The sequence below is a fragment of the Alosa pseudoharengus genome, unplaced genomic scaffold (assembly GCF_046254945.1).
Source record: "Alosa pseudoharengus isolate Yale_2024_CS ecotype anadromous, Long Island Sound unplaced genomic scaffold, YU_APseudo_1.1 YU_APseudo_1.1_scf_1, whole genome shotgun sequence".
Taxonomy (NCBI): Eukaryota; Metazoa; Chordata; class Actinopteri; order Clupeiformes; family Clupeidae; genus Alosa; species Alosa pseudoharengus.
This window is the reverse complement of record NW_027468564.1, coordinates 5563747-5580029: the sequence shown is the minus strand read 5'-3', so window position 1 is coordinate 5580029 and position 16283 is coordinate 5563747. Positions and strand designations below refer to the sequence as shown.

General features: G+C 42.0%; 2 protein-coding genes across 3 annotated transcripts in view; both read right to left on the bottom strand.

Moving 5' to 3' along the window:
* LOC143136124 (stonustoxin subunit beta-like) overlaps nucleotides 1-16283 on the bottom strand; it is a 93407-nt gene that overhangs the window by 33803 nt on the left and 43321 nt on the right. The gene's annotated exons all lie outside the window — the stretch shown is intronic.
* The window catches only part of LOC143135543 (NACHT, LRR and PYD domains-containing protein 3-like), a 136743-nt gene that overhangs the window by 118297 nt on the left and 2163 nt on the right, over nucleotides 1-16283 (bottom strand). Inside the window, exons 1-8 of one of the 2 annotated variants that reach the window (XM_076296134.1) lie at nucleotides 15041-15173; nucleotides 9836-9975; nucleotides 9058-9171; nucleotides 7914-8027; nucleotides 7259-7372; nucleotides 6289-6599; nucleotides 1672-3520; nucleotides 2-172 (exon numbers count right to left, since the gene is read on the bottom strand). In XM_076296134.1, the coding sequence (XP_076152249.1) occupies nucleotides 2-172; nucleotides 1672-3520; nucleotides 6289-6599; nucleotides 7259-7372; nucleotides 7914-8027; nucleotides 9058-9171; nucleotides 9836-9963 (2801 nt within the window). In that variant the 5' untranslated portion in view covers nucleotides 9964-9975; nucleotides 15041-15173. Of the gene's footprint in view, nucleotide 1; nucleotides 173-1671; nucleotides 3521-6288; nucleotides 6600-7258; nucleotides 7373-7913; nucleotides 8028-9057; nucleotides 9172-9835; nucleotides 9976-15040; nucleotides 15174-16283 lie in introns of those variants that run through there. The other variant, XM_076296135.1, reaches the window with a different exon arrangement.

The window sequence follows — 16283 nt, the reverse complement described above, 5'->3', positions numbered from 1 at the left end:
CCTTAATGTCTGCAGTTTGCAGTGGGGACTAGACAGTCCCTTAGCGAGAAGCTGAACTCCAGAACCTCCCAGGTCATTGTGACTCAGGTCCAGCTGTATCAGGGAGTTTGGTGACTGTAGAACAGTAGCCACAATTTTCCAGGAGTTCTCTGAGAGATTGCATTCAGCCAGTCTACAGAACAACATGAGAAAAGATAAAACATTGCAGAGATGGATAAACGGAAGGGATACTGTTTAAACATTGCCCCATTAAATCAACATACTCAAGAGATATTATCCCCTATAATGACAGTAGGCTACACAGATCATTCACGTACACACTATCCCTCACACACACATACACACTATGCTACCCTCGTACTGTGTCACTAGCAGGTAGAACTACACCGCTATATAACATCTAGTTGGAATTAAAGTGTCCTGTGTGTTAGTCAGAAGCTTTCCAATAAATAAAACAGCCTTGACTTCTTGGGCTATATTTTAACGGTCTGAAACGGAAGTGTCTTTGCGCAAAACGCAAGTCACTTTGTGGGCGGATCTTGGGCGCTGATGCTATTTTACCGGCGGGATTTTTGACTGTTGCGCCCGACGCAAATCTAAAATGGGGTGGTCTGAAGTAGCTACATTAATCATGGGTGTGGTTTGGGCGTAATGTGCAATAAACCAATCAGGGCGTCATCTCACATTCCCTTTAACAACAGGCACGCTTGTTCCATAGCTGATTGCTATTATGGTGGCGTATTTGCCAGGCGCAGCCAGGAGCGTTCACAGCGCTATAATTTTACTGTTCAGTTAGGAACGGTCAGCTATTGATTTTTCCTCTTGACAAAATGTAATACAGAATTGTCACAAAGACATACTTTCTGATGTTTTGGGATCACTCTCACTGAATCACGAGATCGTGAATGCATGGTGATATTTTTGCTAGGTACAATGTAATCTAACATTACCTCTCTATAGACAATGCATATCTTCTGTCAGTTAATCTCTTCTCTCCCGTGCTGCCGCTGGGGCATTTGGGTTAAATGGCATCGGCATGCAATTCAACATCACGTCTCCTTAAGTCATCTAATATTTCCTAATTTATGTCATCAACACATCCGTGATTCATGAAAATGTGTACGATAGATTTATGCCTATTTTTTCACATCTTAATGGACACCACACTGATTTCCCTCGAGTGGTAATATTTTTCTTTGAAATTATGGTTTCCCGAAATGGGAACTACGTTGTATAGATGAGTGGAGCGAAGTGTGCGTTGCGCAGCACAGGCGGCCTCTGAGAAACAGTTTCGAAGTTGACCTAACTTTCAACTCTGCACAGTATATCCCATTAACTGCATGACAGTAGGCTATTTACAATATTTTCTGTTAAGTAGAGTTTTAAACACTTTATCATCAACTTAATGCACGCACAACATTTGTTTGAGCAGAAGAGAGAATAACAATGAATGGGTGCAGCAACTACATCGTAAGCTGGGTAAGCTAGATAAACTCTTGCGAAAACATACCTTCAGCTGGTCAACCATTTTAGGGTGGATAGGATAACCTTTACTTTTGAATCGAGGTATCTTAATGTTTTGTACTGTCGGGCTACATCAGCAGTAGACATCAGTGACTGCAACATTATTTAGTCACTATAGTTAGCACAGTCTCTCCATCAGAAACTCACCGTCCATTTCTGGAGCACCTCACAGCTGGGACCAGTCTCCTGCGTCCCTCATCTGATGTGTTGTATTTCTTCAGGTCAAACTCATCCAGCACTTCCTCAGACATCAGAAGCATGTGGGCCAGTGCTGAACAGTGGGCAGGAGACAACTTCTGTTTGATGCTCCTTGGTGATGACAAATATGTCTGAATTTCTTTGTGCATGGAATCATCATTCATTTCAAGTAAGCAATGGAAAAGATTGATGCATCTTTCAGGAGAGAGACCTTCTCTGTTGAGCTTCTTCATGTACTGACATGTTTCCTTGATGCTATCTAAGCTGTTGTGTGTGTTGCTCAGTAGACCTTGCAGAAGTCTGTGATTGCTCTCCAGAGAAATGCCCATAAGGAAGCGAAGGAAGAGATCCAGATGTCCGTTCTGGCTCTCCAAAGCCTTATCAACTGCACTTTTAAGTAAAACATGTAAGTTGTCTTGAGGTTTTAATCGTAGTGCTGATTGAAAAGAAGATACAAATGATGGATTGAGTTCATCTCTACGCTCATCACTGATAAGGGATTTCAGAGCTTCAAGGTTCTTAGCCAAATACGAGTGAAACACAAACACAGCTGCCAGAAACTCCTGGACACTCAGATGCACAAAGCAGTAGACCTTCCTCTCGTGAAACACAGATTCTGTCTTGAAGATCTCAGTGCACATGCCAGAGTACACCGAGGCTTCACTGACATCAATGCCACACTCTTTCAGGTCTTTCTCATAAAACATGAGGTTGCCATTCTCTAGATTCTTGAAAGCCAGTTCTGCCAGCTTCAGTAGTATTTTTTTCTGTGATTCCAAGAGCCTCTTCTTATCTGTTTCTTGCCTTTCTTGATATTTCTGATCCTTTCGATTTGTCGGGATCAGCAAGAATTGTATGAACATCCCAGTCAGTGTTTTGGGAATGTCTTTGATGTTTTTCTTTTCCATCATCTGTTGAAGTACAGTGGCTGCAATCCAACAGAAGACTGGAATGTGGCACATAATATGGAGACTCCTGGATTTCTGAATGTGTGAGATGATTCTGTTGGCCTGACTCTCATCACTGATTCTCTTCCTGAAATATTCTTCCTTCTGTGGGTCATTGAATCCTCGTACTTCTGTTACCTGGTCGATGAACTGAGCAGGAATCTGACTGGCTGCTGCTGGTCGTGAGGTTATCCAGATGAGTGCAGAGGGAAGCAGAGTTCCCTGAATGAGGCTCGTAATCAGAACATCCACTGATGATGTTTGTTTCACATCAGACAAATTACTGTTCTGTTCAAGATCCAGAGTCAACCGACTCTCATCCAAACCATCAAAGATGAACACAACCTGACAGTCTTTGTATCCTTCACCATTATTCAGCTCCTTCAGTTCAGGGTGGAAGTCCAGCAGGAGCCTGTGAAGACTGTACTGATCATCCTTGACTAAATTCAGCATGCGGAAAGGAAGGGGGAACATAAAATCTACATCCTGATTGGCTACCCCATCTGTCCAATCAAGAATGAACTTTTGCACGGAGACTGTTTTTCCAATTCCAGCAACACCTTTGGTCATCACAGTTCTGATGTGCTTCTCCTGTCCAGGTAAGGGCTTGAAGATGTCATTGTAGTTGATTGGTGTGTCTTCTGTGGTTTGAGATCTGGATGCTGATTCTACCTGCCAAACCTCATGTTCCTTATTCACCCCTTCACTCTCTTCCCCTGTGATGTAGAGCTCTGTGTAGATCTTATTGAGGAGTATCTCAGCTCCTGGTTTGATGATGCCTTCAGATATGTTCTCAAACCTCCTCTTCAGACTGGCTTTGTGATTCTCTAGAACTCTCCTCAGGTCCTCATCTGTTTAAAAATGACAAGTCAATAAAGACAGTTAGGTCCGGTTGAACTATTTATTCATTTCTGATTGGACAAGACGCATTCCATGAGTTATCATGAGAGGCGATATTTCAGGACATCCTCAGTCGGGCACTTTAGTTACACATTACAGTTAGTAATGTCACCTATTTTGCATTGAAATGTCTGGGTATGAACATTCCAAGGGAGAGAGCAGCGATTTCATAATATTACATTTCAGTGAGAAAATGGAGGGTGAATGTGCAATTTAATATGAGTCCTAAAAGTACCCAATACACCAACAGGTATTCCAACTTGATACATCAACATGTTTTATCTATTTGTGTCTGTCTCGGAAAATATATTTTAAAAAATACTGAAACTATTCATGAGTATTAAGTCACTCTAATAGGACTGTAAATAATTCTAAATAATTTGAAATAAATGTAATTATTCTGTTTATTAACATTAATTCTCAGAAAAACAGATACAGAGCCCTATTTTTGCACTGGCAGAAAACTCATTATTATATTCTTATAACTCGTTATAAGTTTATTTTCGCATTTTGCACATTCTCTTTTTTAAACAATGCACCAAGGGGTGTGGAAATTAACAACCTAAGGAGTGGTCTAGCGCGTTGTCTAAAAATCGCTATCTTACACTACCTAAAACGCATTACGCCACTGACCAAGAGAAACCTGATCAGAAGTCCATGGCGAGTTGTTCATATTGTTAAGGCCCTGCTGGTCATTCCCAGTATTACACCTTTTCTAATGCCTGTTGGGGCTCTGCCCCTGTCGTCTGTGCTGCCTTGTTACCAATCTGCAGATCATGGAGTGTGCCCATTGGTGCTGGGAGTAATGGGTGGTCCTATAAAGGAGCTGCCTTGTTACTAATCTGCAGATCATGGAGTGTGCCCATTGGTGCTGGGAGTAATGGGTGGCCCTATAAAGGAGCTGCCTTGTTACTAATCTGCAGATCATGGAGTGTGCCCATTGGTGCTGGGAGTAATGGGTGGCCCTATAAAGGAGCTGCCTTGTTACTAATCTGCAGATCATGGAGTGTGCCCATTGGTGCTGGGAGTAATGGGTGGCCCTATAGAGGAGCTGCCTTGTTACTAATCTGCAGATCATGGAGTGTGCCCATTGGTGCTGGGAGTAATGGGTGGCCCTATAAAGGAGACTTCATGGGTAATAGACCTCTGAAGTTCGCCTACAAAAAAGATCCAAAACGGCCATCTTTGCCCATATAAGGAGATCCGGTTGTTAATTGAAGCTAACTACCTATGGCAAATTGCATTGCAAGTTAGCTCTGGGGTAGCAAAAATCTAAGTGTGCCGCCTTCACTTACCGGAGATCACAGTATCTACTCGAAGGCAGAGGACAAAAGTGTGTTCAGGAAAACGTCTGCATTTCAGACTTTTTCATCCCCACGAGACTTTAACAGGTGCGATTATTCAAAATCCCCATGTTATTTTCCCATAGGAAAAATCGCCAGATACCGGATGTCAAAGATGGCAGCTTTTTTGTAGGCGAACTTCAGAGGTCTATGGGTGGCCCTATAAAGGAGACCTCATGGGTAATGGGTGGCCCTATAAAGGAGACCTCATGGGTAATGGGTGGCCCTATAAAGGAGCTGCCCTATAAAGCTGGTTCCTGGTTCCTGGTCACTCCGTGGCTGCTCCGCTGGGGAGAGCCTCAGCCCGTCGCTCCTCACACCGACGTTGCGTTTTACACTTTTGTTTGATCACCCCTAGACATACTTTGCATTACACTATCCTTTTCATACACTATACTGACTTTATCTTTTTAATGTTAAAATTAAAACTTATATTATTGAACATTTCGCTGCAGTGTGGTCTCCCATTTAATGTCACAGCTACTTTGAGCCATGATTGTGACAATATGTTATTTTAAGAGCGCATTATCTACAGTGATATGGGCGGGTGCACAACGCACCATCCTATATCATCCATGAACGTGCACCAGCGCACATCCATGCAAAACATTACAAATTACACCATTACAATGGGAAACATAATTAGAATAAAGATAATACGAAATACATCTCACAATGAGTAGTTATTCACCATCATTTGCAAATTGGTAATGACGGAGAGGCAAATATGAAGCACAGCTGAAGACACACTGTCACAAGATGTAAGCAACTCCTCTGCAGGATAAATGGTTTTTTATTCAGTCATTCGAACATTATTGGGGTAAGTGTTGTTTTTTCCAGGCTATGTTTTCAATTGTAACCCATTGTCAGTCAATAGTGAAAGTAATTAACTGTGTATAACTCTTTTAACGTTGACTGACACCACGGTGAAGTTAGTTTGACTTTGCCAATGAGATCAAGTAATAGACGAGTGCAAATGTGTGTAGGCTATACTATGCTAGGTTTTAGTAAAGCATGGTTTTAGTGGAATAACTGTTCATACGGTCTCGCAAGCAGATTTCTTCAAATGTGCCGCTGACTATTAAAATGCAGATGCATTCTTTGAAGTTGCGCTGCACGCTGTTAAAGGGAATGACGGATGTCATTTTCATCTGTTTAAATGATGTTACACCCAAAACACACCCATAACTGTTAAAGAAACCTAGGAAAGCCTTGTTGCGCCATCTGCCCGACGTTTGATAACGAAAACACTTCCAATGTGGACTGGACATCCTACTAAATTTAAATCAGCTTTTTGCCAGTGACCATGCGTTGTAGACTGTCAAGATATGGCCCACAATCAATAAAATGTCTAAAAAGCCCAAATGTCTACTCACCCAGTTCCCTCTGTCTGCCTGGTGTATGTTCAGTGTGCAGGTGTCTTCTGCTGTTGATCAGGCCTGTGTGTTCACCCTGTGTGCTCATATCTTTGTGTTCATCCAGAGGAGGCTGTAGAGGAGGTTGGGTTCTGCATGTCTTTGCACACTGGGGACAGGCTTGGTCTCCTGGTAGTCCAGGCTGCTCCCAGTAGCTGCTGATGCACTGCCTGCAGAAACTGTGTCCACAGGTGGTGGTGACTGGGTCCCTCAGTACCTGCTCACACACTCCACACCTGGACTGATCCGGAGTCAGATCAGTACTGAGCTCACTACAGAGACATGGAATGAGACAATCAAATTAAATGTGTCTCCCTCTCTCTCTCCAGAACAAAACAATGAGGATGTGGCCAGGGCTAAAATTGCCAGAGAAAAATCTGTCGAAATAGGGGGAAATGTACTGTGTGTTTTTTTTTTTCTTTCTTTTTGAAGGAATTTTCCCTGTAGAGTGTGTTGCCTTTATTCAGTGGCGCGGGAAGTGCTGTAGCACCCCCTGGTGGCGAAGCTTTAAAACTGCAATAACAATAAAATGATAGCTTATGAAAATATCTGGTTGTTGTTTCTGTTCCACAACATTTTGTATGACATGTTTGGGGTGTGGGATGAAGAAAGGGATCATTTTAATAATTTAATAAAATGTTCATTTATTTTCAATGTGTATTGGCCAATCAGATTTGTCTTGACGCGATTGCATCAGCCTAGGCTAGCATCCACTCACACTCACAGACAACACATCCCTTTAATCATAGAATAGACAACTGTGTAGATTCAAAGTGTTCACACTGTCAAAAAGCAGAATGCACCCCTAATTCCCAGACACTTTCGTCCAAAGCAATTTATGTCAATTACATGATAGGGCCATACAGTTCTACATGTTTTCTGTGCGTGTGCTTATCTTTCCTTGCATGACCTCATATCTGTCTAAACTCACTTTAGTTCTGATGGGACATGTCCACTGCTGAATTTAAGAGGTTCAGGCATGGACTTATCACTCTTCATGGACACACAGCTGGGCACTGGAGATGGAGGTCTGTGTGTCTGTGGTCTGCAAACAAAAAGAGACACAAGATATGAACTCAACACAAATTACTCAATGTGTTGGAAGTTAATATACTCTCTCTTACACACACACACACACACACAATTTAATTTCCCTCCTCTGGCTGGTGCACATATCATAGCAGTTAAACAATAATCAGCCATACTAAATCAGAGGTATCTGTCTATTTTAATTCCATAAATATTATTTTTATGAACGTTAGTGGCATGCGCTGGCTTTCAACAGCTTCCATATACTGCGGTGCGGTCTGTCAACAATATCACAAAACCCACGGGTACAATTTCCGCAAAACTTGGTGGAAAGGTGGAGCAGATCCAACTCAAAGGGAATTTCAAAGTATTATATAGTAGCCCGGCTATTTTTTTTGCAAGACTTGGAGAGTGGAGGCCTCTCTGTGTCCATTTAGTGAATGATGAATTTGTACGTAGGCTATTGCCGATGTCATTCATTACAGTTCATACAGTTCTACATGTTTTCTGTGTGTGTGCGTATCTTCTTACATGACCTCATATCTGTCTAAACTCACTTTAGTTCTGATGGGACATGTTCACTGCTGAATTTAAGAGGTTCAGGCATGGACCGGTCACTCTTCATGGACACACAGCTGGGCAGTGGAGATGGAGGTCTGTGTGTCTGTGGTCTGCAAACAAAAAGAGACACAAGATATGAACTCAACACAAATTACTCAATGTGTTCAAAGTTAATGTCACATCTCCTCACACACACACACACACACACACACACACACACACACACACACACACACACACGTCACATTACCTGCGTTTAGTGAATGGTCTCTGCTGCTACAGCACCACCTGTTTGTATGCATGTTCATATGGTCTGTTCCATAGAGGTGGAGCAACTGTATTTAATTGATTTCATGGCATGGGCATCCCAAGCTTTATCGTTATGCAGTGGGGTAACATAGCTGTGCTGGGACCGCTGTCATGCTATCCGACAAAATATTCTTTGGTCACCACTAGTCGCAGATTATGATCCCAAAAGCGATATTTCCTAAAGCAACCATTTCACTTTGATAATAAACAATATTCTTGTACAATATATATATATACAGCAAGAATAACAGAAATCCGCTGTAGCAATGTTGAGAAATTTTAGACAAATAATTAGTAAGGATTCACACACGTTTCACAGACAATACGTCTACACATTAATATTTCATGGCCACCAGATGGCGACATGACACTACACGTCAGGCCTTTTTTGGGATGTAAAATCAAGCAGTGAAATGGCTTCATCTGGTGGCCGTGCAGCGCAATGAAATATTTCATTTAACAGGAAATTATGGTAGAAATCTTGTTTTTTCTTACTAATTAGTCGTCTGATCCATCCAGTCGAATGTGTGTTTTTTTTTAAATGTCGTTCCTTTATAAATTGTAGTGTATCATTAAGGTATGTTTTTCGAATGTGAAAATTCAAGTCTTAAGACATAGCAAATTTTATAGAATTTCTCAACATTGCTACAGTGGATTTCTGTTATTCTTGCTGTACAAGAATCTAGTTTATTATCAAAGTGAAATGGTTGCTTTAAAAATTCACCGGTGTTAGTTTAAGCACATTTAGGAAATATTGCTTTTGGGATGAATGGGAGTCAATGGGAGAGAGTGAGTATCTCCTTGCATGACCTCATATCTGTCTAAACTCACTTTAGTCCTGATGGGACATGTCCACTGCTGAATACAGGAGGTTCAGGCATGGACTTATCACTCTTCATGGACACACAGCTGGGCACTGGAGATGGAGGTCTGTGTGTCTGTGGTCTGCAATCACAAAGACACATAACACCTCAAAATGAACATCAATGATTAAATGTGTTCACAGTTAATGTAGGGTGACCAGACGTCCCCAGTTTCCGGGGACAGTCCCCGGTTTTCACTGTGACTGACAGACCCGAAATTGGAATAAAAGAAAGAAAGAAAACACTGACCAAACGTATAGTTGCGCACCCTTCACGCACAGGCTCAAGCCAGTCAAAGCAAGCGCTCAGCTCAGACCGCAGAGATGTTCTAGAATGCCCATATTTCTGGTAGGCCATCTCGATTGGTGGAATAGCAGCGCGGTAGAATCTTTGAAATGAAACCACTTGTGTGGGGGACTTATTAAACTAGTCATCACGAACGTGCCAGCTGCTCAAGTCTAAATGAGAAGTGATGCGAGCAGCGCAACGTTTTGAGAACTTTTGTCGGACGCCCGGTGTCTTTTTCTTTCTGTCGCTCGCTTTGCGCTGCTATTTGAAATGAGAAATATGATGCAATAGAAGGGCATATTTAACGGATTCAGTGTAGACAGATAATATTGGATCCTGTTAGGACATGGTGTTACAGAAACACACTCACACACACACAACCGTTGTATACCAGAAACAGATGTACACGCTTGTGTGTGTGTGTTCTGTGTGTGTGTGTTTATGCATTCTGTACCCACCCTGCACTGGTCCGTGGTGATGCTTTGTTCATGCTAACAGTATCATCGTCAGTCTCCATGGTTACACAGCTGTGTAGTGCAGACTCTGGTCTCCTGTGACCTGCAGCCCCCTCGGCCTCTTCACTCATCTCAGAGTCTCACTAGGTGGAAACAGTCATAACACAAATATGAATTCACATGAATAAGACGAATATACATCTCAGAGTGTGTGTCTCACTAGGTGGAAACAGTCAGAACACAAATATGAATTCAAATGAATAAGACGAATATGCCAATGATGGTTCAAACGAGACTAGACATTTTTTAGACTCCCCTCAACCCAGGAATCAAGGGGCCCACTCAGGCGGAAAAAGTGGAAGGAAAATACCAGGCCCCCACCTGCAGGAGTCAGCCAGTGGCCAAACGGACCCCCAGACAGGACCGGACTCGTGATTAACAGGCATCAGGCATCAGGCACTCCTCCCCCACAACAACAAATTTCCTTGCTGTCTAGAGGCTTAGGTTTTGTGCCAACAAACCATGCTAATTCTTTTCAGACTAGGGTTGACTTATTCAGATTCTTATAGGAGCCAACATTTGAAGAAGTGATATCACTTAAAGGAACCGTATGTAAGAAATGTAATTCAGTTAATCATAAAATGGCCCTGATTTGTCACTAGACATTAGGAAATCATGCTAATTTCAAATACTTATATCACTGACAACAGTAGTCCGGCCAGGATATCGTCATTTAAAAAAGTGAAGTTGCAGCCCTCAACTGATGTTGATGTTTACATATTTGTGTTTTAGCCTGATCCGCCACCCTCCACCTATCTAGTAATCACAAAGTCAGTAGTGTTTCGGCATCTGCGTTGCCAGCTCTGCTCTAGTTACCACATCTGCGGTGTACACCGCTCTACAGTATTTTGAAAGTGATTGTAGTACCAGTTTTGGCCAAAATCCTACATACGGTTCCTTTAAACCAAAAATCTGAGACCCCTGATGCTTCTATGAAGAAGTTTAGTCCGAAATCCACATTTTGTCCAGTTAACAATAATGCAAGCTTGATAGCGTTCACTAGAGTAGACTCCTTTTTCTGAAGCGTAATTTGTCTAAATATAGAGAGTACTGCCCTACGCTGGCTCGCCAACAATGAGGATCTAATCATTAAGAGAGTCAACAAAGGTGGGCCTGTGGTCATTTGGGGTAGAGACGGTATATGGTTAAATGACTCATTACAGGGCGAATGAAGACTCTCTCGCCCGCCCCTACTGCCTGTAGGAAGAATATCCCGCTTGCAAGTTCAGTGTATCGTACCCGCCGACCGAAGCAGGATCAGTTCACATCCTGCATACAGCACAGAGGCAGGCTAACGAAACGCTAGCGATTGTTGCAAACGTGTGTATAATGGCAGAGCCGGATCTAATCATTAAGAGAGCCGACAAAGGTGGGGCTGTGGTCATTTGGGGTAGAGACCAATACATACAGGAAGCCGAATATCAACTCTATAATGCCGAATATTACACGTATTGGCTCCACAAACCTAAGGGTAACTTCCTGTGTGGACATTGCTGTCATTGTGAAAGCATCCACTAGACGGACACCTTTGTGGATGTGTTTTCTCAGAGCATTTACTAAATAAACAAATTTGTTAACTGCAACACCACCTTTGTGGTATACCACCTTGAATGCCCCTGTGGACACTGTTATGGGGGGAACAGAGAGGAGATTTAAAGACAGACTTGGTGTGTGTGTGCGTGTGTGTGTGTGTGTGTGGACACTGTTATTTGGGGAGATTTAAAGACAGTCTTGGTGAGCATAAAACTGCAATTCGTACAAAAAAATCTGAATTACAACATGGGCATCCATTACACCCAAGTGGGACATGGGAGAACCCGTCTTCATTGAAAGCTGTTGCCTTGGGGCAGCCAAGTGGCCTACTGGTTAGCGCTTCGGTCTTGTAACCGGAGGGTTGACGGTTCAAACCCCGACCAGCAGGAACGGCTGAAGTGCCCTTGAGCAAGGCACCTAATAACCCCTCACTGCTCCCCGAGCGCCGCTGTAGCAGGCAGCTTACTGCGTCTGGGTTAGTGTGTGCTTCACCTCACTGTGTGCTGAGTGTGTTTTACTAATTCACGGACTGGGATAAATGCAGAGACCAAATTTCCCTCACAGGATCAAAAGAGTATATATACGTATACTTGTATGTGGAATTAAAATAGCCCCACATCATCACATACCCTTCACCATACCTAGAGATTTCCATGGTGTTATTTCAGTTCAGCCTATTAGCTGGTTTGATTTGCATTGATCTCAATGAGCATCAAACCAGCTAATAGGCTAACTGAAATAACACCATGAATGGTATGTGATTATGTGGGGTTATTTTAATTCCAAAGACCAAGGGAACTTTATCAGGAGGCATAATATCCTGAATCCATGAAATAACTGGCCTTTAAAAATAAAAATCTGCCATCTATGGGAATTAAAAAATTTAACGGGTGTCAATACTTATAACCCCTGTATTTTAAGGAAGAACATTTATTTATTTATGATACATTATTCATTCACAAAGAAAATTGATGTCCTTAAAGGTTGGCTATTTCCTCATTTTTTACGTGAGGCATTAAGAATCAATTTTCAAACGATGATTTTATATTCCTCTTTTTAGTCAACTTTAGCATGGGTGCCAACACTTTGACCATCACTGTATATAGCCCAGGCATCAGGTGAAAAGCAGTGAGGAAGGACATATGTGCCATGGTTCATTGTGTGGCTGACCAAGTCCTCTTTTTAATTGGAAAACCGTATAATATGGGCATTTAGAGGCTGATATATCACAGCATTAAAAAGCTGCCAAAAGGCAAACAGGTGAATAGCAATGCCTAATAAGATGAGCTTTCAGAACAAAAGGCAAACAGGTGAATTGCAATGCCTAATAAGATGAGCTTTCAGAACAAAAGGCAAACAGGTGAATTGCAATGCCTAATAAGATGAGCTTTCAGAACAAAAGGCAAACAGGTGAATTGGAATGCCTAATAAGATGAGCTTTCAGAACAAAATAGTCTCCAGAAATCCCCAAGAGGGACGGGGGTCGGTGTGGCCCCCGGACTATAAACTCCTCCTGTACCAAGTGTCAAATTTAACAGACGCTCTTATAGCAGATTGGCAACTCAAGACATTCTACAGTGAAATTAGCAGGAGCAGAAGCCATAGAACTTCTGATTTCCCTATTTGTATAATTTCAGTGTCACTGTCACAATAATGCAAAATAAAATATAAGCAGGTAAACTAAATCCCTCCATAAACTTCAACTAGTCCAGAATTCAGCTGCCCGCATCATAACTCGGACCCCCTCCATTCACCACATCACTCCCGTCCTCCATCAGCTCCACTGGCTCCCGGTTCAGTTCCGCATCCAATTTAAAGTCCTCCTGTTTACTTTCAAGGCCATTCATAACCTCACCCCTCCATATTTGTCTGATCTCCTCCATGTTCCCGCTCTCTAAGATCCTCTTCCTCCATACACCTGTCTGTCCCCACCGCCCATCTTACCACCATGGGGAGCAGAGCATTCAGCCGCTCTGCTCCCCGTCTCTGGAATTCACTACCACCCCAACTCAGAAACATTGATTCCTTCCCCCATTTCAAATCACAACTCAAAACACATCTTTTTAAAACTGCTTATTCCATATGATATTTTTTTTTTTCTGTTTTTGTCTTTTCTTGCTTGGTTTTTTTTTTTTTATATTTTATATTTGTATGTACGGTGTCCTTGAGTGCCAAGAAAGGCGCCTTTAAATAAAATGTATTATTATTATTATTATTATTATTATTATTATTATTATTATTATTATTATTATTATTGGTTGTTTCATGTGTCAGTCAAGAGCTGAGCTACAGCTGAAACAGACTTTATGCTGACAGTCCAAAGTCTTACAAGCTGTTCACACTCATAAGTCAAGGGCTTTCTGTGTTAACTCTGTCTTAAAGGGCTGAAGTTGTTGTCTTGTCTGACGTAAAGGGGATTAGAAATATTTCCACAGCCTGACCTTGTGGATAGCTTTTCAATTACATTATACAGATGGTTAATTCTTGCCAAATCTGTCAAGTTTTTAAAACCAATAATGCAAAAGTCTTTTTTTCTGTCTGTAGTGCTTCAGCTAACTGCTGGATCAAATATGGCTCAAGTCCAAGAGCTGTAAAAGGCACTAAATGGAACTTACTGGAAATCAGCAAGGAAACATTAAGCCTGAAGTGTAACATGCTCAAGTCTATTACTGAATCAATAACACGCTGAAAATTAATTCATGTTTCAAACCCTCTATACACATAAAACACTGGACATTAAGTATAGCACAACATTAAGTTGATGCTATTTAGTCAAGTCACCAGAATCATACGTATTAGTGCAATGTCAGACTATCTTTTAGAAAGACCCCTGTATGATTTGAGAACTACATACATATGAGTAGGAATCTGACACCAGACCCTGTTGTTGATGGCTTTGAAATGGAGCCCAATGTTCCAGTGTTGCTTAGTAACTGATTTACAGACTTGATTATGCTGTTGTCTACCAGCACAATATCCTACCGAACTCTTATCATGATCCTCTAGTGCTAACTCCAACACACCTCAGTGTAATGGAGGCAGACTGAGCTAGCATGCTAGTTGCCCGTGTAAATCCTCACAGCCCTAACCTTAAGAACGCTTCTAACCACTGAGTTGGAAGCCTGGGCTATGATTTAGTTATGAGAACAGGCTTCACCATAAGGAATACTATACTACGATAAGAAAAATCTCAACCCCTGTTCTATTTCTGAGATGTCCTGCTTGGTTTACCATCAAAAATGTCAATCTGTTAGATTTCATACGACTTGTTTCGAGTCTTAGGCCCAGACTACACCGGTTCCACAATTGGAGAGATCTGTTGGTAAAAATAGTTTTAGAAGACTGGTCTGATATTTGTCAAAGGAATGCACCGCTACGTCAGGTGTAGCCAGTTCCACTTATTACAGTGGAAGCTAATTGTTGCATCAGACGCTCTGCGAACAGAACACTTCAGTTACGGCCCGGTGAAGCCTCCCTGTTGGGTATGGGGTCACATGACATTGGATACGCAGGAAATCGGCACAAGGACAACATTCAACCCTTATGTAAAGCAAGGAGCTAAAAACATTATGTGTATCTCTGACTACCATATTTCAAATATTTAAAGGCACTCACCTTGAGATCTTTTAACCACCTAAGATATACAGTGTTCCACCTGTGCTGGCTGTTACCTGTTTCAGAGTGAACTTTGTGTTCCTGCAAGAAGCTGTTATAAAAGGTTTTACAGCTGAGATAACGTCACACAGCACTAGAGCCCATCCTTCAGTGTTGAGGTTGTTTCCTTAAAGACACAGTACGCGGTGTAGGTGTAGATGGGGTAGGTGTGGGGAATTAGGTGGGAATTAGTGGGTGTGGGGTGGTAGGTGGGAGGGGGAATTTGACACAATTAACCTGAAAAAGTTAATTAAAAACTCCTCAGTCCAAGTCCAAACATGGGATGGCAGCAATACAGAGGCAAACAAATCCAAACCACAGGTCCAAGACGATGGATGCTGTGTTCCAGGCAAGGTCAATCAGGGCTCATTTATAAAGCACAAATCTTATACACTGGTTAGCTAAGGGCGGTGAGCCAAATTCCTCTCGAAGGAAAGTTAGTAAGTCTTCTTAACAGTCTTCTGTAATAAATTACGGGTTCGCTAACTAAGTTGTTGGTGCTTCGTTTTATGTGTAGGGACTGTGAGCAAGCTACTGATTAGGTTTGACGAGGTGCTGTTTTGAAAAATATTTCTGGTAAAAAAATGCTATTTGGGAAGCGTTTGGCTCACCGCCCTTAGCTAATCCGCTGTTTGCGATTTGGGGCTAAAGTGTATACGGGGCCAGCTTTGTAGTAGTTGATCAATGGAAAATACTGTCTCCACGGCTTATTTGATGTGTTTTAATGTAGAAAAAGACCCTGGGGTCAATATTTGCCGGTGTTACACTTTAATATAAAGGCACCAGCTTTAACCACTGTACCATTGATCAGTGTGCTACTGTATATTCCAGTGTCTGTGAATACCAGCCTATCAAAACGCAAGCCAACACTCAAGTTAACATGATTAGCAAGATTGAGCCCAGCAGGGGAGCCAGTCTAATGAACACCAATTATTGAGTCACAAGAAAAACAACAGCACCAATTATTGAGTCACAAGAAAAACAACAGCACCAATTATTGAGTCACAAGAAAAACAACAACACCAATTGTCACAAGAAAAACAACCACTTTGTGATTTTTGGTTAGGCTCCTGTCCTATCCTTTGACATTGACAAGTGCGACTGCTTAGGGTCAGCAGTTCCAACCACCAAACTTTCCGCAAATATTTGGCATTGAGAGTTTGAACTACCCTTCCTAGAAACACCAAATCTGAGAACCACGGTT